The sequence below is a fragment of the Elaeis guineensis genome, chromosome 4 (assembly GCF_000442705.2).
Source record: "Elaeis guineensis isolate ETL-2024a chromosome 4, EG11, whole genome shotgun sequence".
Taxonomy (NCBI): domain Eukaryota; kingdom Viridiplantae; phylum Streptophyta; class Magnoliopsida; order Arecales; family Arecaceae; genus Elaeis; species Elaeis guineensis.
This window is the reverse complement of record NC_025996.2, coordinates 36556530-36582940: the sequence shown is the minus strand read 5'-3', so window position 1 is coordinate 36582940 and position 26411 is coordinate 36556530. Positions and strand designations below refer to the sequence as shown.

The following is a 26411-nucleotide window of genomic DNA, read 5'->3' as shown; positions in this document are numbered from 1 at the left end:
GCATAAACTCCTAGGCTAGCATAACATTGTCGGTGATAGACCGACCTGCAACAAAAATTTTCTACTCCAAGCTGATCAGACGAGACATCAGTGGTTTCAGCTGCCCCACCAGAACCAGCACACACATCTTGTAGAGGGTGGTGCAAAGACTGATCAACTTGAAATGCTCCGAAAGTGAAGTGTCAGGCCACTTCAGAATGAGGGTGATCAAGGTCTGCTTCCACACCGTCGAAACGCCCTGGACTTGAAGGCCACTTGCACAGCCTCCACCACCTCCTCCTGAATGATAGCCCAATACTGATGAAAGAACAGCAAAGGAAAACTATCAGGCTCCGGAGCCTTATCCTCACCAAGAGATCAGAGGGCCTCACGCACCTCCTCATGAGACACCGGGCAGGTCAATAAAGCATTCTCCTGTATAGAGATGGAAGGTACCTGCTGAGCCCCTGGGATGGGATGGTCATCACCAAGTGTCATCATCAATCGGTCCCTGAAGAAATAAAGGATCTCCGTGCGGATTCCTCCACCATCATCCACGACACTGCCATCACTCCTCCGCAACTATCTGATCCGGTTGGTGGACCTCCGGATCATAGTGGACTGATGAAAGAATCTAGTGTTTCGATCCCCCTTCCAGATCCACTAGACTCTAGACTTATATCTCCATAAGGTCTCCTGCTGCCTCAGGAGAGAGTGATGCTCGGAGAGCTTTCAGTAAAGCTCCCCCATCTCAAGCTCATGCAGGCCATCGTCCTGATCCTCCCTTCGCTGCAGCTCCATAATATCTGCCGCAACCTGCTTGATCTGATGGAAAATGTTGCCCACCTTCAATCGATTCCATCTAAGGAACCTATGTCGGGCCAGCTCCAACCTGTGGGTCATCCTGTACCTAGCATCTCCGTGGATCGGCATCCTCCACACCTCTCACACTAAGTTCTAAAATCTTGGATAAAAGATTAAGAACTTCTAAAATCGGAAATAGGGCCCTAGGTCGGTCTAGGCCATCCATCGAAATAAGAATGGGGCAATAGTTTGAGACAATCCTGGGTAGGTGCCGAGCATAATACTCCTAGTAATGCTGGATCCAATCAACTGAAGCAAGAGCCCAATCAATCCTCTCCCAAATATGAGTAGACCCATGCCGGTTTTTGCACCAAGTGAATTTGGAATCAGTGAATCCAAGATCAATCAACCCAATGCTGCTGATGAACTCCCTGAACTCTCGGGCCTCCACACTATCCCCCTGCAGTCTGCCGTCCCTCTTCTCATGGGAACCCACAATGCAATTGAAGTCTTCAGCAACCAAAGAAGGCACCTGCTGTGACAGGAGTCAAAAAATATCTACCCAGAGCACCCTCCGATCCTTGTGCTCGATGCTCGCATAGACACTGGAGAGGAGCCAGAGCTCTCCAGACTAATCCATGATGACAAGAACCACCTGCTGCTCATACCTATGGAAAGCATCCATATAGATCAATCCGCGATGCCACATCACCAAAGTACCACCTGAAAGTCTCCGAGACTCCATAACAAAAGAACACCAGGCCATAGGAATCCTCTGTCTAGCCCGAGCCAGTTCAATCTCGAAGAGATGAGTCTTACTCAGCACATAAATATCAGGACCACGGTGCTGGATCAATCTGCCAAACATCAATCGAAAGGAGGGATTCCCCGCCTCCTGACAGTTTCAGAGCAAAATCCTTATAGAGATGACTCAGCAGGAAGGGGGCCAGCACTCGTACCCCTCTCAATTTGAGAGTCCACCTCTGCCACATCATCCATCGAGCCTACCCTCCCGAATACCGTCCCCTCATCGTGGATGGCCTGCCAAAATCTAGCCACAACCATCTCATGAGAGGGGACCACTATCTTAGTTTTTGGCCACCGCTTTGACGCTCGTGCTACCATCGGGACATCAAGCTCATGGTTCCATCCTCCTGGCTCCAGCAAGCCCTCCTCTGCCTCTATAGGGGCCCTGGTCCCAAAGATGAAGACACCAGGACCTCGGGGAGCCACTGGCGCCTCTGGATCCATAGACGAAGAGGCCACAACCTTTCTTTTTGCCTTGTTTTTCTTGGTCTCATTTTTTTTTTTTTGGAGCCATCCAGGCCCAAGACTTGACTAGTGGGCTTCACTAGAGCCTGGCCCAAATCAGGCTCATCGGGTCAGGCTCGCTTGGCATGTCCCACTGCCCATCCCGCCTGGCCCGCGACTCATTGGGCTGGGCCCTCTGCAGCTTGTCCTATGCTCCTATCCCTGCCTGCAGGTCGCAGATCGGCCAAGGGGCCGAACAGATTTGGATTCAGGTCCGAGACCCAACCCCCACCTCCAACATGTGAGTCCTTCGTCCCCGTCATAATCTGGCCACCTTCCCTTTAACCAAGCCATACGTCATCACCTCCCCTTTAACGACGCCCCGGAGTCGGAATTCTCTTGCCACCGATTCCGACAAAACCCACCTCCCTAGGCTCCATCCCACCACCGCCGTTGCCTTCCACATCGCTGAACGCTCTTAGAGGGCCGCTATCGGGACCTTCACAACCTTCGGATACCAGCGTATGAGCTCCATCACCTCCTCTAGTGATGGATCCAGCGAAACCCACACTAGCCTCCCTTACAAAGCTCCTTTCCTACTTGCCTCTGTTCGGTCGGTGCCCTTCGAGGCACCCGGTTGGTCATGCACCTCCTTCCCCATCACTCATCACCACTACGATGTCGGAAACAGACCAGAACACCAGCAATCACACTCCGAAAAGAACAGCGCAAATCTTAAAGTAGTAACAGTTTGCACAGCCTCGGTTGCATCAGTTTACACTAAACTCTTTACCTTATAAGCTAACAATGGAATCTTGTCATTCCTACTGCCAATCTTTAGCAAAGGTTACAGGTGCAGGCGTAACATATATCCATGTATGGAAGAAAAAGAAGTTTCAACATCTATGCTCAGAAAAGATGGCAATTTAACATTTCAGAGAAATTACAATCATCTGATTTAAAGATGCTCTAAAAATAGTAATGGTGTGCAAGATCTCAGAAAAGAGACATTAGGCCACAAGTCAAGGAGCTGATTACCAAATCCCTATTTCTAATTACATCATTATACTAAATTGTATGTATAGATGAAGTTATATATACTACACATTGAAAAAGATAAGTTCACCCAAACTATTGACGTCAAAAAGTGTCTGCAAAATGAAAAATTAAATCATCAATATTTATGTTCCTTGAGGCCTACAATGCGCTACCAAACTCCTTTCATCTTCGAAAATTTTTTTGTCAGATATATCTAAACAAGCCTACCACAATTATTGCAAGCCTATAGATCATTAGCCACATGCTCTGGCAGCATTATGAATGCACTACGTGCATGCAAACAGCATCTCATGCTACCTTCGAGTTGGTGATACTTAACCTAAAGCAAGTAGCATGTGGCTCAGTTTTCCTCCCAGAAACTTTGAGACCACATGATTGCCATTCATTTAGCAAAACCTGAGTTTAGAAAAATGTTACTAGCTAAAAGCTATACTATATCGACATGTCTGGTGCTCACGTACTTGAAGTTTAGATTCCATGTCCCAAAATTGTGCCAAACATCAATACCATGGCTTTTTCTTTTTCTTTTTTTCATGAAAAGGGTGGAAAAAATCCACCCAAAATTATTTAACAAAAAAAGATAATACAAAAAAGGAAGTGTGCATAAGAGAGAAAAACCTCCAACATCCCATCAACATTGAAAATTCCAATTCAAATTCCCCCAACATCTATTTGAAATTCAAATCCCCCTATACAATCAAAACATTTTAAAATTTGAAGCCTCCATTGGATCTAAAATTCTTTTGTGCCCCACCCAACTAGATCCAATCAATTAGCAGGTTAAATCAAATACAAAATCAAGATGCTAAAATGTAATTGGGTTGTGTTGGACCCATTTGCTTCCCTGGTACTGGTTTTTTGATGGAAAAGGAGGCAGGGACTGCCACCTGTATTTTATTGGTAAATTGGAATATTTACAGAGGGTGAGTCAAGAAAAGGATGCCGAGTAAAATTCAGCAATTGAGAAATACAAGAGAATTGATACTCTATTTGTATTATCGGAAAAACTTATCATCATACCTATAAAACCTGTTAACTCTAAAAACCTGTAGATCCTCTTTGAGCCATATATAGTCCCATGAGCTGATTCGCTTTGTTTCCATTTCGGCATCCTAAGTGATCTTCCATTCTATAGATATCTCGATGTTCGGTGATCAGTTGCCTTTTGTAATTTGTCTTTGTCCTTCGCCTCATCACAGCTCGCCGTAGCTTCATCTTGTTATTCGCTATTAATCAGCAACCACCGCAGTGTCATCGGAAGTCAATTATTCAGATTTTGTAATAATCATCTACCAACGGTGAGAGTCAACCAGAGAATTGAACCAAGAAACAGTCCTATCTACTCCCAAAGCACTTGAGAAACCAGTAAATCTTCATACTTGAAAGCCCTGTTAGTTCTATAAATCTATAATTCCTCTGTGAGTCAGATACAACCCCATGCTGACATTGCTCTACCCCATCAGTTGCCTACCTGGCACTGGTTGGGGTGCCTAAAGGATACAAATCAATGCGCCGGCAAAAATGGAAACCTAGATTTATCCAAAGCCGGCAGCTGATTCATGGGATATTATTTGTTCATTCTCTCTGATTTCTAGATGGGTAATGACTGCCTGGACAATGCCAAGTGAGGACACCACAGTTAGTTATAAAAGGAGGATGGTGGCAGATGGAGCTAACGGTCCTAACGCTCATAACCCCTTATGCATAGAAACGAATCAACAACAGACGGGTCTTCAGAAGTAAAACAAGCTTCAGCAGCTAGATAAATAAAAGTGGACACGATAGAGATACGATGCTTCTGTTGGATTCATCACTCTGCAACTGGCTCTTTAACTACTAAACAAAATACTTCTCTTTGTAGGGCATTAGTACTGCTTAGAGCTATTTTTTCACATATGAAAATTTAAACAATATAAAAATAGCATATTCACTAGAAAATGCAGCTTATGATGTGTGTAAACTAGAATTCATGTCTATATTAACACCAAGTTGGCGTCACTCAGGCGTATCTCCACCCACCTATGCTTCGATAGAATAGACAAAACAGTTCCAACTTCCTAAAATCCCAACATCCGGTTGGACCAATACAATTAATCAGCAAAATCCTAGAGTGTAAGAAAACAAATCTGCTCAATTTTTTCTTCCGAGACCAGTCCAAGTCCCATGGTCCCGCCATCAATGAATTCCTTTTCAACAAATATATTCAAGCTATAAGACTGCGTGGACCGCAAGATAGGCGCATATTCCACAAAAATCATGACTAGTGAAACCACGATGCATGCATGGTTTACTTGATCCGTGAGATAGGAGCTAATGACCAATTCCAGTCTCAGCTGCTGTGGCATGTAGACAACTTCAAGCTCCCATTAGATTTGGCCCACTCCAAGGCCCTCCACAAACTATTGGAAAGGTTGGAGTTTATCTTAGATCTCTACTAAAAATACAAAGGGATTTTACGAGCAAGCAATTGGATAAATTTATTTTGAGAAATCAACCTGCCTGCAAATTGAGTTTTCATGATACTAACCACGCATTTATCCGTGAAAGGTGCTGGGAACCATCAAATTCAAAGTCCAATTTTCCTTGCAAGCCACCTTCCAACTAAGTTCCTCATCTGCCCATATCATGATGCCATTGAGTAATAGTTGTTGTTATCTCTCTCGGGTCCAAGTCCAGATCTCGCATTTTACTTTTCAGACCATAAATTGATTCCTTTCAGATTACATTCAGCTACAATGCTATGTGAAGGAGAAATTATTAGATAGATTTATTTTATTATAGATAAAATTAATAAAAAATTTACACATCAGTAAATTTTTTATTAATTATTAATTATGATTGATTATAATTGACGATAAGATGAGAAGAATCCGATCAAAATCCACAAAAAACTTCGGCTATGGTAGAATGAGTCTATCATGATAAGAGTCCTGTCATGAAAGTCAACAACTAGTCATTGTCAAATAAATATCAATGACGCATTGTTTAATTGACGAGTGTGGAACCTTGGCGGCACATGTTTTGCGCAGCAAAGATTAACAGCTAATTACTACCAGAACAATCCATGCCTAATTGTTAATTACTGGAGAATATCCCGAGTATTACTGCGGAGGGTGCAGTGTAACATCATTGTGGAGTTTCGCATGATTCTCGTAGTCTCAGAGTCTCATACACCTGGGCATGAAATACAGACCAAGTTTTACTGTGCAGCAGACCTGAGCCAAGCCTTGACAAATGATATCCTTGAAAATCCCTTCAAAAAAACACCACACAATATCCGTCCATCACATAATCACCTTGTAGTCGTCATCCAAAAGGTGTCCGCAGATCACTTGTACTTATCCATTTGAACTTAATAATTCATCCAAAAGATGATGTTAGATCACTCGTCATAACACAGGGAGTTAATGATTTTTTCCTAATTGTGCACCCATCCAACAATAGATACCAAATGGCAGAACAGAACAACATACCGAGAGAGAGAGAGAGAGAGAGAGAGAGAGAGAGAGAGATTAGTTGGAAGAAAAAATCAAGAAATCTCTGGATCATAATCGACTGATGAAAGAATCTAATATTTCGGTCCCTCTCTCAGATCCATTGAACTCTAGACTTCTACCTCCATAAGGTCTCCTACTGCCTTAGGAGAGTGTGATGCTCAGAGAGCTTACAGCAAAGTTCCCCCATCTCAAGCTCATACAGGCCACTGTCCTGATCCTCCCTCCACTGCAGCTCCACAATATCTACCTCAACCTGCTTGATCCGATGAAAAATGTCGCCCACCTTCAATCGGTTCCATCTGAGGAACCTACGTCGGGCCAGCTCCAGCCTATGGGTCATCCCGTACCTGACATCCTCATGGATCGGCATCCTCCACACCTCCCACACCAAGTCCTAAGATCTCGAATAAAAGATCCAGAACTTCTAAAATCGGAATAGGGTCCTAGGTCGGTCCAAGCCATCCGTCGAAATAAGAATGAGGCAATGGTCTGAGACAATCCTGGACAGGTGCCGAATATAATACCCCGAGTAATACTGGATCCAATCAGTTGAAGCAAGAGCTCGATCAATCCTCTCCCAAATACGAGCGGACCTATGCCGGCTGTTGCACCAAGTGAACTTGGAACCAGTGAATCCGAGATCAATCAACCCAGTACTACTGATGAACTCCCTGAACTACCGGGCCTCCACACTATCCCCCTACTGCCTACCACCCCTCTTCTCATGGGAACCCACAATGCAATTGAAGTCTCCAGCCACCAAAGAAGGCACCCTCTAGGATAGGAGTCGAGAAATCTCCACTCAAAGCACCCTCCAATCCCTGTGCTCGGTGCTCGTATGGACATCGGAGAGGAGCCAAGGCTCCCCAGACTGGTCCATGATGACAAAAATCACCTGCTGCGCACACCTGTGGAAAGCATCCATACGGACCAATCCGGAATGCCACATCACCAAAATATTACCTGAAAGTCTTCGAGACTCCACAGCATAAGAACACTAGGACATAGGAATCCTCTGTCTAGCTTGGGCTAGCCCACTCCTGGAGAGACGAGTCCCACTCAGCACACAAATATCAGGACCATGCTGCTGGATCAATTGATCGAAGGTCGACCGAAAGGAGGTCTTCCCCACCCCCCGACAGTTCCAGAGCAAAATCCTTATGGAGATGACTCAACAAGAAGGGGGCCAACACTTGTACCCCCCCTCAACCTGAAAGTCCATGTCCGCCACATCATCCATTAAGCCCGCCCTTTCAGATACCGTCCCCTCATCATGGATGGCCTACTGAAGTCTAGCCACAGCCATCTCATGAGAGGGGACTACCATCTTAGTCTCAGGCCACCGCTCCGATGCCCCCGCTACCACCGGGCCATCAAGCTCACAGCTCCATCCTCCTAGCTCCAACGAGCCCACCTCCACCTCTGTCGGGGCCCTGGTCCCAAAGATGAAGACATCAGGACCCCGGGGAGCCACTGGCGCCTCCGGATCCACAGACGAAGAGGCCACAACCTTGCCTTTTGCCTTGTTTTTCTTGGTTCTATTTTTTTTGGAGCCCTTCAGACCCAAGACTTGACTGGTGGGCTTCATTGGAGCCTGTTCTAAATCAGGCTCATTGGGTCGGGCTCGCTTGGCTTGGCCCACTGTCCATCCTACCTGGCCCGCTATCCATTGGGTTGGGCCCTCCGCAGCCCGTCCTACACTCCTATCCCCGCCCGTAGGTTGCAAATCGGCCAAGGGGCTGAATAGATTTAGGTTTGGGTCTGAGACCCTCCCCCCACCTCTAGCATGTGAGTCCTTCATCCCCGTCATCGAGCGTGACTGGCCAGGTGACTGTCGGTGCGAAACCTTGGCCCACTGGCTCCACACGTTGATGCCAAGGCCCGAGTTTGCCCAGACCTAGTCAGCTACAAAGCATCCCAGGCCCGACGGAGTCATCCCTGATGTCCCTATCATCGGAGACCTCCCATCCACCCCAGCAACCTACCGCAACTCCTGTCGGTGGACAGCCAGCAACCAAGGCCCCAGGGGGGCCTCACCATCCTCTGGCCACCTTCCATCCCTTCCACTCGGATGATGTTGTCAGGGCCCAAACCCGCCACCATAGCAGCTTTCCCTAACCGACACCGCTCCTCCGGCACGTGGAAGGCCCAGTAATGAAGACAAACTCCATCGGTGCTTTCGTGCACAAAATGTTGCCAAAATGGACCTGTCGGCCCCTTGACCAAAACCCCTAACCTTAGAGGACGGTCGAGGTCAATTTTGAGGCACACCCACGTCAAATCCAGTCACCTCAGGTCTACCATGCAATCATCAAGATCTACCAGCTCGCCGACAAGTTGAACGACCTCCTGAAGGGCTTCTGGATCCCAAAATTCCACCGGAAGCCCTGAAAGACGAACCCACAGTAACATCGATGAAATTGCTCCTTCCATCGGAAAGAAACCCGACCTCCACGGTTCAAGAGCTAATGCCTGCCCTACCACCGACCAAGGCTGTCGGTGAACCCAATCACCCTCTATTGGCTCCCCAAAATGGAAGAGGAGAAGCCCCCTCTCCAAGCCGTACACCATCACCTCCCCTTTAACCATGCCCCGAAGTCGGAATTCCCTTGCCACCGACTCTGGGGAAACCTGCCTCCCTAGGCTCCGTCCCACCACTGTCGTTGCCTCCCACATCGCCGAACGCTCTTGGAGGGCTGCTATCGGGACCTCCACAACCTCCAGATACCAGTGTGTGAGCTCCATCACCTCCTCTGGTGATGGATCTGATGAAATCCACACCAACCTCCCTTGCAGAGCTCCTTTCCAGCTTGCCTCTAGCCAGTCGGTGCCCTTCGAGGCACCCGATTGGTCACGCACCTACTTCCCCATCACCCACCACCACTACGATGTTGATAACAGACCAGAACGCCGGCAATCACACTCCAAAAAGAACAACGCAAATCTTAAGGCAGTAACAGTTTGCACAGCCTCAGTTGTATCAGTTTACACTAAACTCTTTACCTTACAAGCTAACAATGGAATCTTGTCATTCCTATGGCCAATCTTTAGCAAAGGTTATAGGTGCAGGCATAACGTATATCCATATATGGAAGAAAAAGAAGTTTCAACATCTATGCTCAAAAGAGATGTCAATTTAACATTTCTGAGGAATTACAATCATCTAATTTAAAGATGCTCTAAAAATTATCATGGTGTGCAAGATCTCAGAAAACAGGTACTGCATGTATTGACATTAGGCCACAAGTCAAGGAGCTGATTACCAAATCCCTATTTCTAATAACATCACTATACTAAATTGTATGTATAGATGGAGTTATATATACTACACATTGAAAGAGATAAGTTCACCCAAACTATTGACGTCAAAAAGTGCCTGCAAAATGAAAAATTAAATCATCAATATTTATGTTCCTTAAGGCCTACAATGCGCTACCAAACCCCTTTCATCTTCGAAAATTTTTTTGTCAGACATATCTAAACAAGCCTACCACAATTATTGCAAGCCTATAGATTATTAGCTACATGCTTTGGCAGCATTATGAATGCACTACATGCATGCAAGCAGCATCTCATGCAACCTTCGAGTTGGTGATACTTAACCTGAAGCAATTAGCATGTAGCTCAGTTTTCTTCCTAGAAACTTTGAGACCACATGATTGCCATTCATTTAGCAAAACCTGAGTTTAGAAAAATATTACAAGCTGAAAGCTATACCATATCGACATGTCTGGTGCTCACGTACTTGAGTTTTAGATTCCATGTCGTAAAATTGTGCCAAACATCAATACCATGTCTTTTTCTTTTTTTTTTCTTTTTTTTCTAATGAAAACGGTGGAAAAAATCATCCCAAATTTATTTAACAAAAAAAGATAATACAAAAAGGAAGTGTGTATGAGAGAGAAAAACCTCCAACATCCCATCAACATTAAAAATTCCAATTCAAATTCCCCTAACATCTATTTGAAATTCAAATCCCCCATACAATCAAAACATTTTAAAATTTGAAGCCTTCATTGGACCTAAAATTCTTTTATGCCCCAACCCACTAGGTCCAATCAATCAGCAGGTTAAATCAAATATAAAATCAAGATGCTAAAATGTAATTATGTTGTGTTGAACCCATTTGCTTCCCTGGTACTGGTTTTTTTGATGGAAAAGGAGGCAGGGACTGCCACCTGTATTTTACTAATAAATTGAAATATTTACAGAGGGTGAGTCAAAAAAAGGATGCCGAGTAGAATTTAATAATTGAGAAATACAAAAAAATTGATATTTTATTTACATTACTTAAAAAACTTATCATCATACCTATAAAACCTATTAACTCTAGAAACCTGTAGATCCTCTCTGAGCTGTATATAGTCCCATGAGCTGATTTACTTTGTTTTTATTTCGGCATCCTTAGTGATCTTCCATTTTATAGATATCTTGGTGTTCGGTGATCAATTGCCCTTTGTCATTCGTCTTTGTCCTTCGCCTCATCATAGTTCACCGTAGCTCCATCCCGCCATTCGCCATTTATCAGGAAAAATGGAAACCTTGATTTATCCAAAGCCAGCAGCTGATTCATGGGATATTATTTCTTCATGCTCTCTGATGTCTAGATGGGTAATGGCTGCCTGGACAATGCCAAGTGAGGACACCGCAGCTAACTATAAAAGGAGGATGGTGGCAGATGGAGCTAATGGTCCTAACGTTCATAACCCCTTCTGCATAGAAACGAATCAACAACAGACGGGTCTTCAGAAGTAAAACAAGCTTCAGCTGCTGGATCAATAAAAGTGGACACGAAAGAGATACGATGCTTCTGTTGGATTCATCACTCTGCAACTGGCTCTCTAACTACTAAACAAAATACTTCTCTTTGTAGGGCATTAGTACTGCTTAGAGCTATTTTTTCACATATGAAAATTTAAACAGCATAAAAATAGCATATTCACTAGAAAATGCAGCTTATGATGTGTGTAAACTAGAATTCATGTCTATATTAACACCAAGTTGGCATCACTTAGGTGTATCTCCACCCACCTATGCTTCAATAGAATAGACAAAACAGTGCCAACTTCCTAAAATCCCAACATCCGGTTGGACCAATACAATTAATCAGCAAAATCCTAGAGTGTAATAAAAAAAATCTGCTCAATTTTTTCTTCCGAGACCAGTCCAAGTCCCATGGTCCCGCCATCAATGAATTCCTTTTCAACAAATATATTCAAGCTATAAGACTGCGTGGACCGCAAGATAGGCGCATATTCCACAAAAATCATGACTAGTGAAACCACGATGCATGCATGGTTTACTTGATCCGTGAGATAGGAGCTAATGATATAACACCCGACCCAATTGGGTCCAGAATCAGCCCACAACCCATAAAAAAAAAAAAAAAAAAAAAAAGAGAGAGAAATTTTCTCTCTCTCCTCTCCCTCCTTTCTCTCTCTTTCCTCTCTCCTCTCTCTACCTTCTCTCTATATTTTTTCTCTCTAGATTCTCTCTCTAGACCTCTTTCTCTCCTTATGGATTTTATCTCTCTAGTATCTTTCTCTCTCTGATTTTGTCACGAATCCTAAGATAAAATTGATATGAAAATATGATGACCTGAGATTACTCCAAAATTCGTACAGTAGATTAGATTCCAATCCGATCTTTATTTGAAATTGATAACATCAATCATGATTAATTCATATTAAGTCACCCTGATATGACCTCTGATGATCTCGACTATGATTGCCTTATCTGAAGGATACGAAGATTCTCTCTCCACTTTTTCTCTCTACTTTCTCTCTCTTCATGAATTTTCTCTCTCTAAAAGTCTTATGGATCAGTGGAGGATCCAGATACTTAGACAAATCTTAATTTTGGTTAATTCTAAGAGAGGTCCTAGATTTGTATTATTAGGATCGATTATCGATAATTTTCTTCATATATGATTTTTATATTTGATCTGGATTACGAAGAGATATGATTGTCTGCATAAGATGTCAAGTGAAATATTTTGTTAAAAAAATTCATAAATTAAAGAAGAACATTGATTTCTGTGCTTGGATCAGTCATTGGTAAAGGTAAGAATCTCTGTACATGATCACTATTATATATATGCTATTTTACTGTTGGTCTTGCATCGTTGGTTTTGCATCGTCGGATTTGAGATCGATGAATTTATTATATCTGAGATACTGTTATTTGATTTTGAGCATGAGTATATTATGTCAATATATATGTATCAGAGATTGATGGCATGATTATGTAAATATGACATATCTGAATTGATCATAATGCAAGACATAATTGATTTGATGAAATCAACACATAATGATTAAATGAAAAGAAAGAGATATATGGTATGGACTAGCCTTGTCATGTGGAACAGCCGGTCAGGAGCTTATGCCTGGGATAGCCCGCCAGGAGCTTATGCCTAGGATAGCCCCCACTGACTTACAGGTGGATCAGCTGGCCAAAAGCTCATGCTTGAGACAGCCCGCCAGGAGCTTATGCCTGGGACAGCCTCTCACGGACTTTCGTACATGGGACAGTCGGCCAGGAGCTCATCCTGGGATAGCCTTGAAAAGCTTTTATGTGAAAATTGATTCGGATGATGACTGAGGTATGACTTGGATAGTCCAGAGCCAGAAAGAAAAGGTTAAAAATCATGTGATTATGAAAAGAGAAATGAAAGATAAGACATGAAATAATTGTTGAACAAAAGTGTTTCACCTATTAACATATGATGATGTATTTATTTTAACAAGACAGAAAATTTATGAATATTTGCATTATTCTGGACATTGAACATGAGATTTTATATTTTATTGCTTATTCTTATTTTCAGACTATATTACTATATCAGTGTGATATGAAAATTCTTACTGGGCTATAAAGCTTACACTCCATCTTTTTTTTTCTTCTCAGAGTTACAGGATGCTTATGATTGGCTATGGCTTGGATTTACGGGTGAGCAGAAGGATAAATAGAGTATCATAGTATCTGATCAGAGAATTGAAGAAATTTAAATGGTAATTATGCAAGATTTTACGAATTATTGTTGAAATTAATTGTTATGGATGTTAAGGTTGTAATGATATATTTTGGCCTTGCATATTCTTTAGGGCTTGCTCTAAGGAGTGTGCGGCCATCACGTATCCGACTCAGATGTTGGATTCGGGGCGTGATAAATGACCAATTCCAGTCTCAGCTGTTGTGGCATGTAGACAACTTCAAGCTCTCATTAGATTTGGCCCACTCCAAGGCCCTCCACAAACTATTGGAAAGGTTGGAGTTTATTTTAGATCTCTAGTAAAATTACAAAGGGATTTTACGAGCAAGCAATTGGATAAATTTATTTTGAGAAATCAACCTGCCTGCAAATTGAGTTTTCATGATACTAGCCATGCATTTATCCGTGAAAGGTGCTGGGAACCCTCAAATTCAAAGTCCAATTTTCCTTGCAAGCCACCTTCCAACTAAGTTCCTCATCTGCCCATATCATGATGCCATTAATAGCTGTTGTTATCTCTCTAGGGTCCCACATTTTACTTTTCAGATCATAAATTAATTTTTTTCAGATTACAGCTACAATGTTATGTGATGGAAAAAATATTAGGTAGATTTATTCTATCATAAGCAAAGTCAATAAAAAATTTATACATTAGTTGATTTTTTATTAATTATTAATTATATTTGATTATGATTGATGGTGAGATGAAAAAAATTTAATTAAAATTCATAAAAAAAAATTTGCCTACGAATAGAATGAGACTTTGATGACAAGAGCCCTGTCATAAAAGTCAACAACTAGTCATTGTCAAATAAATATCAATGACGCATTGTTTAATTGATGAGTGTGGAACCTTGGCGGCACGTGTTTTGCGTAGCAAAGATTAACAGCTAATTACAACCAGAACAATCTATGCCTAATTGTTAATTACTTGAGAATATCTCGAGTATTACTGCGGAGGGTGCAATGTAACATCATTGTGGAGTTTCGCATGATTCTCGTAGTCTCAGAGTCTCATACACCTGGGCATGAAATACAGACCAAAGTTTTCCTGTGCAGCAGACCTGAGCCAAGCCTTGACAAATGATATCCTTGAGAATCCCTTCAAAAAACACCACACAATATCCGTCCATCACATGATCACCTTGTAGTCGTCATCCAAAAGGTGTCAGCAGATCACTTGTACTTATCCATTTAAACTTAATAATTCATCCAAAAGAGAATGTTAGAACACTCATCATAACACAGGGAGTTAATGATTTTTTTCCTAATTGTGCCCCCATCAAACAATAGGTACCAAATGGCAGAAAAGAACAACAAACCGAGAGAGAGAGGGAGAGAGATATGAGTTGGAAGAAATAATCAAGAAACCTAATTCTCAGTACTCACAAAGGCAAACGCCCAAGCCCCAAAGTATCAGAAAAAAACCTTGTCGGCCACGCCTCGGCACAACATCCGCACAAGTCAGTCAAGCATCCACGGAAGAGTCAAGCCTTCCTGTTATGTGGGCCCACACATCCAAATCACGGCAAAAAAAAAAAAAAAAAATGAAGAAGAAGAAGAGAGAGAGAGAGAGAAAATTCTCGTCAAAGGATTTCCCACCCCACCACAGAGATCCACAGGATGGAATATATTCTGGAATCACTTCGCTTATAAAACGGAGCATCCAGGCGATAAGAATCCTGCAAACAGCCTCTCATAGCTTTAATTTCCTCCTCCTGTCTTTGGAATGGTATCATCTGCTGCTGCTGCTCACATGGCTGTTACCAGCAGTCGGTGTACAAATAGATCCTATCTTGGTAAGCATTGCATGCTGGTTGGGCTCCTTCTCTTGTGCATGAGAGGCATCCCCTTGTGTCTCTGCCTTGGTGATGGAGATGGTTCCATCGTGGGTGCTAGCTGCATAGAGAGTGAAAGAAGAGCTTTACTTGCCATCAAAGCAGACATCTACGATCCTGACCAGTGGCTCTCTTCTTGGGGAGGTCAAGACTGCTGCAGATGGAGAGGAGTCGGCTGTAACAATACCACCGGTCATGTGGTAAAGCTCGATCTCAGATATCCATATGATTTTCATGCCCAACAAGAAACTGGAAAGTTCCCAAATCCAAGTAAGATAAATCCTTCTTTGTTTGATTTGATGCATTTGAAATATCTGGATCTCAGCCGGAACAATTTCTCTGGAGCGCCCATCCCAAAATTCATTGGTTCTCTTGTGCACTTGGAATATCTTAACCTCTCCTATGCTTTTTTTCACGGATCCATTCCACCGGAGCTTGGAAATCTCTCCAACTTGCACTTTCTTGATCTTCATTCGCCGTATTATTATTGTCGGTATCATGATTATTCTTGTTTTTATTTTCGTAGATGGTTTTTACATGCCGACAATCTACACTGGCTCTCCCGCATCCGTTCTCTGCAGTTTCTTGACATGAGTCTTATTAACCTCTTCAAGGCAGCCAACTGGCTTCATGAGATTAACATGCTCCCTTCTTTGTTGGAGTTGTATTTGTTTGATACCAACCTCCCTTCTATTCCTAGTACTCTATCATTCATCAATCTCACATCTCTTAGAGTGCTTGATCTTGCTTTCATTGATGACTCCAACAGAACTACTGCATCCCGCTTCTTGTTCAATATTAGCAGCAGCCTTGTGCACCTCGATCTTGGAGGATCGGATTGTTTCAATTGGAATCAACGCAATATGCAGCACATAACTAGAGAAATTTTTCAAAACATCAGAAACCTCAGCTACTTGGAGTATTTAGACTTGTCCTGTAACCAAATTACTGCAGATATTTCAGAAATATTAGCAACATTTGGTCAACACTTGAAGTATTTATATCTATCTGTTAATAATGTCAATGGTGTTATACCAAAGAGCATTGGGAATCTCCGCAGCTTGGTGGAATTATTTTTGTCGGACAACTATATTACTGGAGAGATACCAAGATCTATGGGGAACCTATGCAAGCTGAACAAGCTAGATATATCTCAGAACAATATTAATGGAGAGATTGCAGATATTGTAGAAGGTTGGTCTAAATGCATCAAAAATACATCAGAAGCAAACAGCTCTCTGTACGGTCTAACATATCTGGACCTGGGTTACAATAACTTGAGTGGGATGGTCCTAGAAAGTCTAGCTCAGCTTTCTACGCTGCAAACGCTACGTCTTACCTCAAACTCTTTTACAGGTCATTTGACTGAAGCCCATTTTGCCAACCTTTGGAGATTAGAAGACTTGGATCTGTCTTACAACTTATTTGAAGTGATCCTAAGTCATGATTGGAAACCTTCTTTTAATGCTCAATGGATTCGTATGTGCTCTTGTCAATTAGGACCAAAATTTCCTACCTGGCTTCGAACCCAGACAAATTTGACTGGGTTAGAGCTCTCAGAAAACAGCATTTCAGATGACATCCCTCCTTGGATTTGGGATCTACATATTATTGACTTGAATTTATCTCAGAATAGCATGACAGGAAAACTGCCAACTTCGTTGAGAGGCCAGCAATATGAATACATTGACATGAGTTCCAACCACTTCCGTGGTCCACTACCTGAATTGGACCCTTCTAATCTATACCGCATAAATCTATCCAACAATTCATTTGAGGGACCTATTCCCTTAAGCTTTGTTAGAGCTGTGGGACTCGAAATCCTTTCATTATCCAACAATTACATCAATGGTAGCATTCACCCATTCATTTGCAATCTCACTGATCTTCTTGTTCTTGATTTGTCCAATAATAACTTGTCCGGAAGACTTCCAAACTGCTGGCATAAATCACAACAAGGGGCGGTTGATTCACAAAAAGACATGTTAGGGAACTCTCAAGGCTCCATGTCTGGTCCTATTAGCCTCCTATCATTGCACATGAGAAACAATAGTCTCTCTGGAGATTTCCCTTTATTCTTGAGATATTGTGCACAACTGGTGGTACTTGATCTTGGCAAAAATAAGTTCTCAGGTAACCTACCATTATGGATTGGAGAAAGCCTCTTATCATTGAGAATTCTTTCTCTGCGATCAAATTCCTTCAGTGGTAATATACCAGAGCAACTATCATCTCTTGCTTCTGTCCAAGTTTTGGACCTCGCTTGCAACAATTTTTCAGGTGTTTTGCCTCCATCTTTTGGAAACTTTAGTGCAATGAAGGAAACAAAGCATGTGGATAGACCAAAGCTTTCAGAAAACTACAGCACTTTGTATACAGAGAGCTTACAAATATCTACAAATGGATTAGATATTGAATATACCAGTGTGCTTTCATTGGTAATGAGCATAGACCTCTCGCAAAATAATCTCTCTGGAATGATTCCTGAAGAACTAGTGAATCTTCAAGGATTGCTTTTCTTGAACCTCTCTAATAATCACTTCACAGGAAGGATCCCAAAAAATATCGGTGCCTTGAAGCAGTTAGAATCACTTGATCTGTCAGTGAATAATCTCTCAGGAGTAATACCATCGACTATGTCCTCCATGTATTTCTTGAGTCACTTGAACTTGTCCCACAATAATTTGTCAGGAAAAATTCCTTGGGGCAACCAACTACAGACATTCTGCGATTTCTCTATCTATAGTGGAAATCCTAATCTTCAAAGATGGCCGTTACCATGGTGCTCTAATAAAGCCCCTTCGGAAAGTCCATTTCAAACAGAAGGTCAAGAAGAGAGATTTGAAAATAGAGATGCTTCTGAAAAGATATGGTTTTATGTTAGCTTTGCACCAGGATTTGTTGTGGGGCTCTGGGGGTTCATCTATGCACTCTTGATCAAACGAGCTACAAGGATTGCTTATTTCCAATTACTTGACAAGATATTTGATCACATCTACGTGCAATTAGCAATATGCTTTGCTAAATCGAAGCCCATTTTGATGAACAATATCCAAGGCTGAGGTATTGTATATCCATGCATTGTGATTTATATGTCCATGTAAAAGTTTTTGCTTTGGATATATTCTTTTTTTATGTTTGAATGGTAGATCGTTGTTGTAGTAAAGCTTACAAAAATATTTACCCACTTATGATCGACAATCTATGTAATCTTGAGTATTATAATTACAAGTAATTTGCAATGCTTTGGGGTTGTTTGATATTTTTCTTTTTCAATTAATGGCCTTAAGTTATACCCAAGATCATTTTTGCACTTTATTAGATATCATTCGTAAATTTAGATTTGAATTAATGTATTCAAAAGGGGAAATTCGAACTTTAATTTAATTTATTACAATCTAAAAAAAATAAACAAAGAGTACAAAGATTATTTAGGACTTGTTTGGAAAGAATAGTAATGCATGGTCCAAAATCTATAGGATTAATGGATGCTATGGATAAAAATTCTGTTTCCTTTTCTGGGCATTCGTTGGATGATTAAATTATAGGATAAAAGACTAATGAGAAGTGGTTAATCTTAATGAGAAAAAAAATTATTCTTCCGTGGTTTTTTTTTCTCTTGGATTGTTAGGCTTTACCTTTGCAACCCCATCGTCGCTCTCATCAGAATCTTCCCCTCTATCATCACCACCTCCTCCACCTCCACCTCCACCACCATCAGAACCTTTATATTTACCACCGCCATTGTAGCCTCCCCTTTCCACTGCCAAAATCGTTGGCGATCAAGGGCAACAGCACCTCAGAGTCGACGATAGTAGGAAAGAAACGGGCTTTTTCGAAGAGATCGGCAGCAAGTCTAGAGATCGAGGCACTACCGATGGTGGTGAGGACAGCAGTCAGAGGGCCATGGAGGGGAAAGAAAGGCTTCGACTTGGAGTAGAGAGAGGGGGTTACCGCTATCACCACCTCCCCCTTCTACTTCGACTCCTCTGACCACCGAATTGCTCGCAATCATAGGTTGTGCCGTGTCAAAGTCAGTGCTAGCAGAACGAATTGGCCTATTTTGGACTTCCGTTCTGAGAGTAATTGCTGTTAAGAGGTACTGAAAACTGGCTTACCACATTATAATCATGATGTTACATGCTTTACTTTCAAAAAGGCTTAAGATTTTCTATCAAAATAAAAAGGGCTTAAGATTGTGTTCAAAATACAAATCTGCAGTGGTACTTGAAAGCTGTCTCTGAAAAACTGTCACCGGGAAACCTATTACCTGGACACTTGAAAACGTAACCTGAAAATCTGTAATTGAACTCTGCAAACCTGTTTTCAGCTCGACACCTTATTTTGTTTGGACATGAATCCAAGCCTCCTCAACTTGATTCATGCTGCATCTGTAAATATTCTATTCCCCTAATAAAATTAGGGTAGTATAACCTCCCTGTTCATCAAAAAAAAAACAGGGGCTTAAGATTGAAAGGCCTTAGAAAAAAGAGATGCCGTGAAAAAACTGCTGACATGGTGGTGAAAAATGCTTCATTGCCAAAATCCATCCCTACAAAAAAACAAGGATATAAAAAGAAAGCTTTTAAGTTTTTATTTTTTTTTTTTTTTTTGTTCTAATTCTTTGATGCAGTTATATCTTTTCTCTACAGGTACGAATGACAATAATGGTTACTTGTTTGACTCCGTCTAAAATGTTGAAGGTGCTATCAAATTAAAATCACCATTTAAAGGACTCAGCAGGTGCGCAGAAAAGACAAGGAAATCATGTTCCAAAAGTGACAAATGTGCTCCAACATGCTATAAAGATGGAGTTTCCCAATGATATCATTTTTACTAGCTTCCTCACCGACATGTATTTTAGCTGTAGGAAGTTTATAGATCGGTCTGAGGTGTTTAACATGCTTCCGGAGAAGAATATGGTATGTTAGAATTTCATTGTATTGGTTTTGCCTATAATGGTGGTATGGCAGAAACTTAGGAGGTTTTTAAAGAACACGTCAGTGAGAAATATTCTTTTGGAATAAAGCAGGCTTTGAGAGATTCTAGAAAGCAGTGCAAGACCATGCATTTCAAAGATTTACAAAGTACACTATATTGTGGTTATATCAATTAGACATTGTTGTGCTTTTGCATATACCATGTTGTGTCGTGCCAACAATTGACATCCATAGTAATTATATTCATCAATACTTGAAAGATACGCAAACAAATGTTAGTTTTTTTTTGATATAAATTATTTTATAATTATAATGATTAATATGATATTTTGATAATAATAAATTTATTATTTTGATAAAAAAAAAGATAAAAAGAGAAAGGAAAGAGAAAAATGGGACGGGGAAGAATCCTTATTTAATTATCACCAAATGGAGAATAGTATTAGTTACATGAGATATTTCTTCAATATAATGTTATATATAATCCTATAAGATCAAAAACTGCATCTCATCATAAATTTTACTGTGAGGTTGTAAATCCTAGACACCCAAATATGCTCTTATGGTATTCAAAAGCCCTTACATTGATAAAAACTTGTGGAATCCCATCAAAATTGGTGCTCCTCCTCGAACCCTATAATATAGTAAAAGAGTCCCTAACCAAAAATCCCAGATACCTGCGTTAACCTAGGTGATCAACAACTAGCTTAACCATTACTTTGTCAAATCTTTACAATTACTTCTTCAAATCAGTCTATAAAAGTTAGCTATCCTATTACCCAAGTTCTCCCTAAGAACTCTCTCCAGCGCACTTGGCCGGCATGGTATGGCGGGCGCACCCTCCTGGCAAAACCGACGGAGGGCCTAATTGTTTGGGCCTTGGAAGAGCAATTGTCTCTTTCAGATGAGAGCTAGTCCTTAGGCATATGAGAAGCGTGGCAACAAGCAAAGGGAAGGGAATCTGCATATCATATGAGTGACAATGAGAGAATTTTCCTGGAAAGTTAGGTGGCTGTGATAGGGGCCTGACACGGGATCGCACATGTGGTTGTTGGCTTGACTGAACTTGCTTTAGGACAAGTCCCTATTCTTGGCATGGCTCGGAATTGACTCAACTATATGCCTCGGCCATACTTGTGCACCATCTTATTTTGTTGTTGCTTGCCTAAATGAGCAAGATAGGGAAGTAGCTAGGGCTGAAAATGGATCGGATTGGATCGGGCCACACTTCTACACGAGCCTGGCATAATTTTTTTTTTTCAGGCTTCGAGCCGGGCTTAGATTGAAAATCTTTTGAAACTTAAGGCCCGAGCCCGGTTCGAACCCAATTGGGCCGGCTTGAGCTCGAGCCTGAGCCCAAGTCCAAGATGCGGCCCAAACCCCTCCCTCTCCCTTTGTAAGCCTGTTTCTCTCTCCTTCCTCTATCTTCTTCTCTCGAGACTTCCACCCATATTGTGTGATCCTTCCCGATCGAAACTTCCTTTATCTTCCGTCATAGAGATCAGCGATCTTCGTCGGGAAGCTGGAGTCCCCACCAATGTACCAGGTGTTGACTAGCGGGTTCAACGGCATCTCTGCCAGCTCGCGCGCCACCACACTCACCATCCCATCCACCCCCACATCCCCCCAAGCGAGCCCTCGGGATGTAGTCCGGCATGGTGAAGGGGTAGGCGCAAATCCCTGGGCATCTGACAACGGAGTTGCTGATCCAGGCGTAAGGGAGGGTGTAGCTGATGATGGAGGAGAAGGTGAAGTAGTGGAAGCCGTAGACCAGGCCGCAGAAGTCCTTGATGGCAACGTCGAAGGAGGTAGAGGCCGCCGCAGGAGAAGGCGGGTACGGGCGGTGACGGCGGCACGGATGATGGACTGGATGGAGAGGCGGGTGAGGGACTTCTCGTGGGAGGAGCAGCGGTCGTTCTTCTCGGTGCTGAGGAGGACGTTGCTTGAGACGTTGGTGCCGGTCTAGTCGGTGTAGAGATGGACAGTGTGCTACCAAGTGGAGATGGAGGGAGAGGGGAAGGCGACAGGGCCGGGCGGGGAGATGGAGCAGAGGAAGGTGTGGAGGATGTGCTTCTGGGTGAAGGTCCAAGCACCGTATTAGATAGGGTGGATGATGATGTTAGTGGTGAAGACAGAGATGAGCAAGACATAGGGTCCAGGCACCATCGCAGAGAGGGAGAGGAGCAGGAGAGCCTCTGCTTGGAGGCTGCCACCACCAATCTGCCGCACAAAAGGCCGTGAAGGAGGATAAGATGGCCCGAAGGGAGAACTGGAGAAGCTTCTCAAAAAAGAACAGACTCTTGATCGGGCGGACCGTGGACAGGGCAAATCGTGGGGGCTAGGCTGAACTTTAGACTGAGTTTCAGGCTCGGGCCCGGGCTCGATAGAGCAAATCATGGGGACCAAGCTGAACTTTGGGCTAAGTTTCGGACTTGAACCCAAGCCGAGCCAAAGGTCCGCCAAAGTCCGATCCAAATACAAAACGGGCCTTATTTTTTGGTTCGAGTCCGGTTTGAATAGTTTCGTGCCAAGCTCGAAGCCCGATCCGAAATAGGTCCGGCCCAATGGGAGCCCACTTCCAGCCCTAGAAGTAGCCTCCCAACCTGTGTTCGAGGATAGATAGGTTAAGCAACCACTTGGTGAATTGGGCCTAAAGTTTTAAACAACTTGTATTCAAGTCTAGCCTATCCTATTGTACAAATGTTTGGAGTATTTTACTTTACATGAACGCTTCAACGATATATTTAAGAATTTTATATTTACTAACTAATTTTTTTGTTAAAATAATCATATTTCAACTATGTAGATTACATCTTTTGATCAGATGGGAGGTTGGTTTTGTTGAGCATATGCTGAGGGCCAAGCATGCAACTTGTATTCAAGTCTAGCCTATCCTATTGTACAAATGTTTGGAGTATTTTACTTTACATGAACGCTTCAACGATATATTTAAGAATTTTATATTTACTAACTAATTTTTTTGTTAAAATAATCATATTTCAACTATGTAGATTACATCTTTTGATCAGATGGGAGGTTGGTTTTGTTGAGCATATGCTAAGGGCCAAGCATGCATCATAACGTACTTGTACTTCAGCCGGCATACATGCAACATGGATCTGTCATGTGATAGACTATAGTTGGGAATGATTCTAACATTATTGTTAAAATTAACAACTAATTACTTGCTAGAATATGTCATCACTAAAAAATTGATATTTATGATAATAATATTTCAAAGCCAAAAAAAAAAAAAAAAGAAATCATCACCCAAAAAATCTCATCAAAAAGCAAGCAAGAGAGTATTTGCAGCCGCATGCAAGTTTGGCAACAAGTTCACATCGAAATAGTATTTCATTGCCAAACTCAAAAGATATTCCCTAACCAATAGATGGGATTGAAGAGCAAGTTAATCCAGTTGTTCTCATGTTCTATCTTGTTCATGAACAGGGGCTTGCCCAGTGACAACACCCCTGCTACAAAGACCTAAGTCCATTTCCTACTCCATACCATTTTCCATGAGCCTTTTGCAAGTCATGGAACGGTTCGGTAATTGGGACAATATTGTGACAAAGGACGGGTCGACTCTTCCTCTTCTTTTTTTTTTTTTTTGGTGGTAAAATGGAGGAAGCAGTTAGCTTCCCCAACCTATATTAAAAAGGTAAAGAATATACAAAGAAAAGATAAATTAAAGATTACAGGGTAGATGAGGGTCGACTCTTATTACAAGCAAAAAAAAAAAATTATAAAACAATACCTGAACTTACTGCTTGTCTATTATAGGTCAAGCGAGGAGATTAAGTTCCTTGCACTGACCTGGCCTTATCCTTTTGCTAGACCATATTAGGCACCAGTTACAAGCTTGCTCTCAGTTCATTTCACCTGGCTTTCATTTAGGCCACTTGTCCCTCTTCCTGACCAAGAAGTACTGGATTTCAGTCGTTAACAAGATTAGTAGGAATTTGTCCATTCGGACCCCTTCCGTTGTTGTTAAATCATTTTTGAGTTGTAGTCCCACCCGGAGGCTAATCAATGTGCATGAAGTTTTCTAGTTATGTGATAACTTCAGTGGTATACGATATAACCATGTAATTTGGATAATGAAACAATATGAGATATACATGTCTCTAGAATATCCATTATGCTAGATTTTTTCTACTTCAGATAAATAAATAAATTTAGAAACCTGTTTTACTGCTCTTGATATGTGATACAATTAAATATGTGGTTTGTCTTCTAGTTGACACAATGGGAAGCAGATGTGTGAAACAATAAGTTGGATACAGGCGATGTTGATTAGAACTTGATAAGAGTTCCTGAAATGCGAAAATGGTTTGCTAGAGTAGATGGATTCCATGCAGGAAATATGAAACAGTGGAAATCTCCAAGGAAAAAAACTTCTACAATACCAAAAGCTTTCCAATGGTTTCCCTGCATGTGTTTCTTTGTTGTTGACTCGATTAGATGTATCAACTTTTTTTTTTCTTTTTTTTTAGTTAAAAGACCCTAAGGCCAATATGTCGACTACAACATAAAAGAATACCCATTAACTGCTAATGATGAGCTCATTTCAGATGATAAAATGATATTAGGACTGGAATACCAGACATCCCATGCTCAGCCACTGAAGCATCAGTTGGCACTTAGCAGCCAGAGATAATGATAGTCCAAGTTTAGGAGCAAGTAGATGAACGCGCTAGAGTTCAAATACTCGCCAAACAAATCTTTTTCCTTTTTTCTTGTAAAAACAATTTGTTTGGGATTTTATCGGACCATCAATGCCCTTTTCTCAAATTGAATGACCCATTTAGCAAAATAGATGCAGGCATAACACAGGCCAATGCGCACGTAAAACTTTTCTTGCAATGGTGATGATAACATGGGTGCACCAGCCCAAAAGAATCCAAAGTGGGTCCAAGAAAAACCGAACCCAGACATGACAATTCCCCACCCTTCTGAGAGACCATGAGGCAAGAAGAGCTTTTCTCTTTTTTGATGCACATATATCATACATTTAAAATACCTATAATAGATGAGAAATAAGATAATATTTTCTTAAAAGTATTATACATAGATGGTAATTTTTAAAGATCTTTTTAGGGGATTTTGATGGTCAAATCCCTTTCTTTTAGGTAAATCAACCTCCTCCTCCATGCTTCCAGAAATAGACAAAATGTCCCTCGCCAATTGTTACTATTGTTATATATAAATATCAAGCTAACTATTCCTTCCTCCAAAACTTACCTCCTGTCTTTCTATCATTTGCTCTGTTATCATGCATGACATATGAAATTATTAAAATATAAAAATTTGACAACTAGCAGCTGACAGTATCAAAATCTACACTAACTCTTTAGCTTACAAGCTAACAATACAATCTTGTGATTCCTACTGCCAATCTTTACCAAAGGTTATACGTGCAGGCGTAATGTATATCCATAGATGGAAAAAAAGAAGTTTCAACATCTATGCTTAGAAGAGATAGCAATTTAACATTTTACAGGAATTACAATCACCTGATTTAAAGATGCTCTAAAAATAGTAATGGTGTGCAAGATCTCAGGAAAAGAGGTACTCTTTTGACATTAGGCCACAAGTCAAGGAGCTGATTCCCAAATCCTTGTTTCTAATAACATCATTATGCTAAATCGTATGTATAGATGGAGTTATACTACATATTGAAAGAGATAAGTTCACCCAAACTACTGACGCCAAAAAGCGTATGCAAAATGAAACATTAAATCATCAATATTCATGTTCCTTGAGGCCTACAGTGCACTACCAGACTCAATTCATCTTGGAAATTTTTTTTTGTCAGGTGTATCTAAACAAGCCTACCACAATAATCACAAGCCTATAGATGATTAGCCACATGCTCTAGCAGCATTATGAACGAACTACATGCATGTAAACAGCATCTCATACAACCTTCGAGATGGTGATACCTAACATGAAGCAATTAGCATGTAGCTCAGTTTTCTTCCTAGAAACTTTGACACTACATGATTGTCATTCATTTAGCAAAACCTTGAGTTCGGAAAAATGCTAT

The 26411-nt window shown here is 41.5% G+C and overlaps 1 protein-coding gene and 1 pseudogene across 3 annotated transcripts; one reads left to right on the top strand and one right to left on the bottom strand.

Moving 5' to 3' along the window:
* The first annotated feature begins 15150 nt into the window (after nucleotides 1-15150).
* LOC140857455 (receptor-like protein EIX2) lies at nucleotides 15151-20477 on the top strand. 3 transcript variants are annotated; one of them, XR_012140928.1, is made up of 3 exons: nucleotides 15151-18485; nucleotides 19054-19521; nucleotides 20075-20477. XR_012140928.1 is itself a non-coding variant. In XM_073256322.1 (2 exons), the coding sequence occupies exon 1, from the start codon at nucleotides 15314-15316 to the stop codon at nucleotides 18482-18484; it is 3171 nt and encodes a 1056-aa protein (XP_073112423.1). In that variant the 5' UTR covers nucleotides 15151-15313; the 3' UTR covers nucleotide 18485; nucleotides 20075-20477. The 3 variants fall into 3 exon arrangements, 2 of the variants coding, with proteins under 2 accessions (XP_073112423.1, XP_073112424.1); XM_073256322.1 differs by lacking the exon at nucleotides 19054-19521; XM_073256323.1 differs by lacking the exon at nucleotides 20075-20477 and having other exon boundaries at nucleotides 19054-20068.
* A 1367-nt stretch (nucleotides 20478-21844) lies between these two features.
* Nucleotides 21845-22759, bottom strand: LOC140857315 (protein EXORDIUM-like 3; annotated as a pseudogene).
* Between the last annotated feature and the right edge of the window lie 3652 nt (nucleotides 22760-26411).

Bases quoted from the DNA above. Each gene is read 5' to 3' on its own strand.
- LOC140857455 (XM_073256322.1), top strand. From the start codon at position 15,314: ATGGTATCATCTGCTGCTGCTGCTCACATGGCTGTTACCAGCAGTCGG.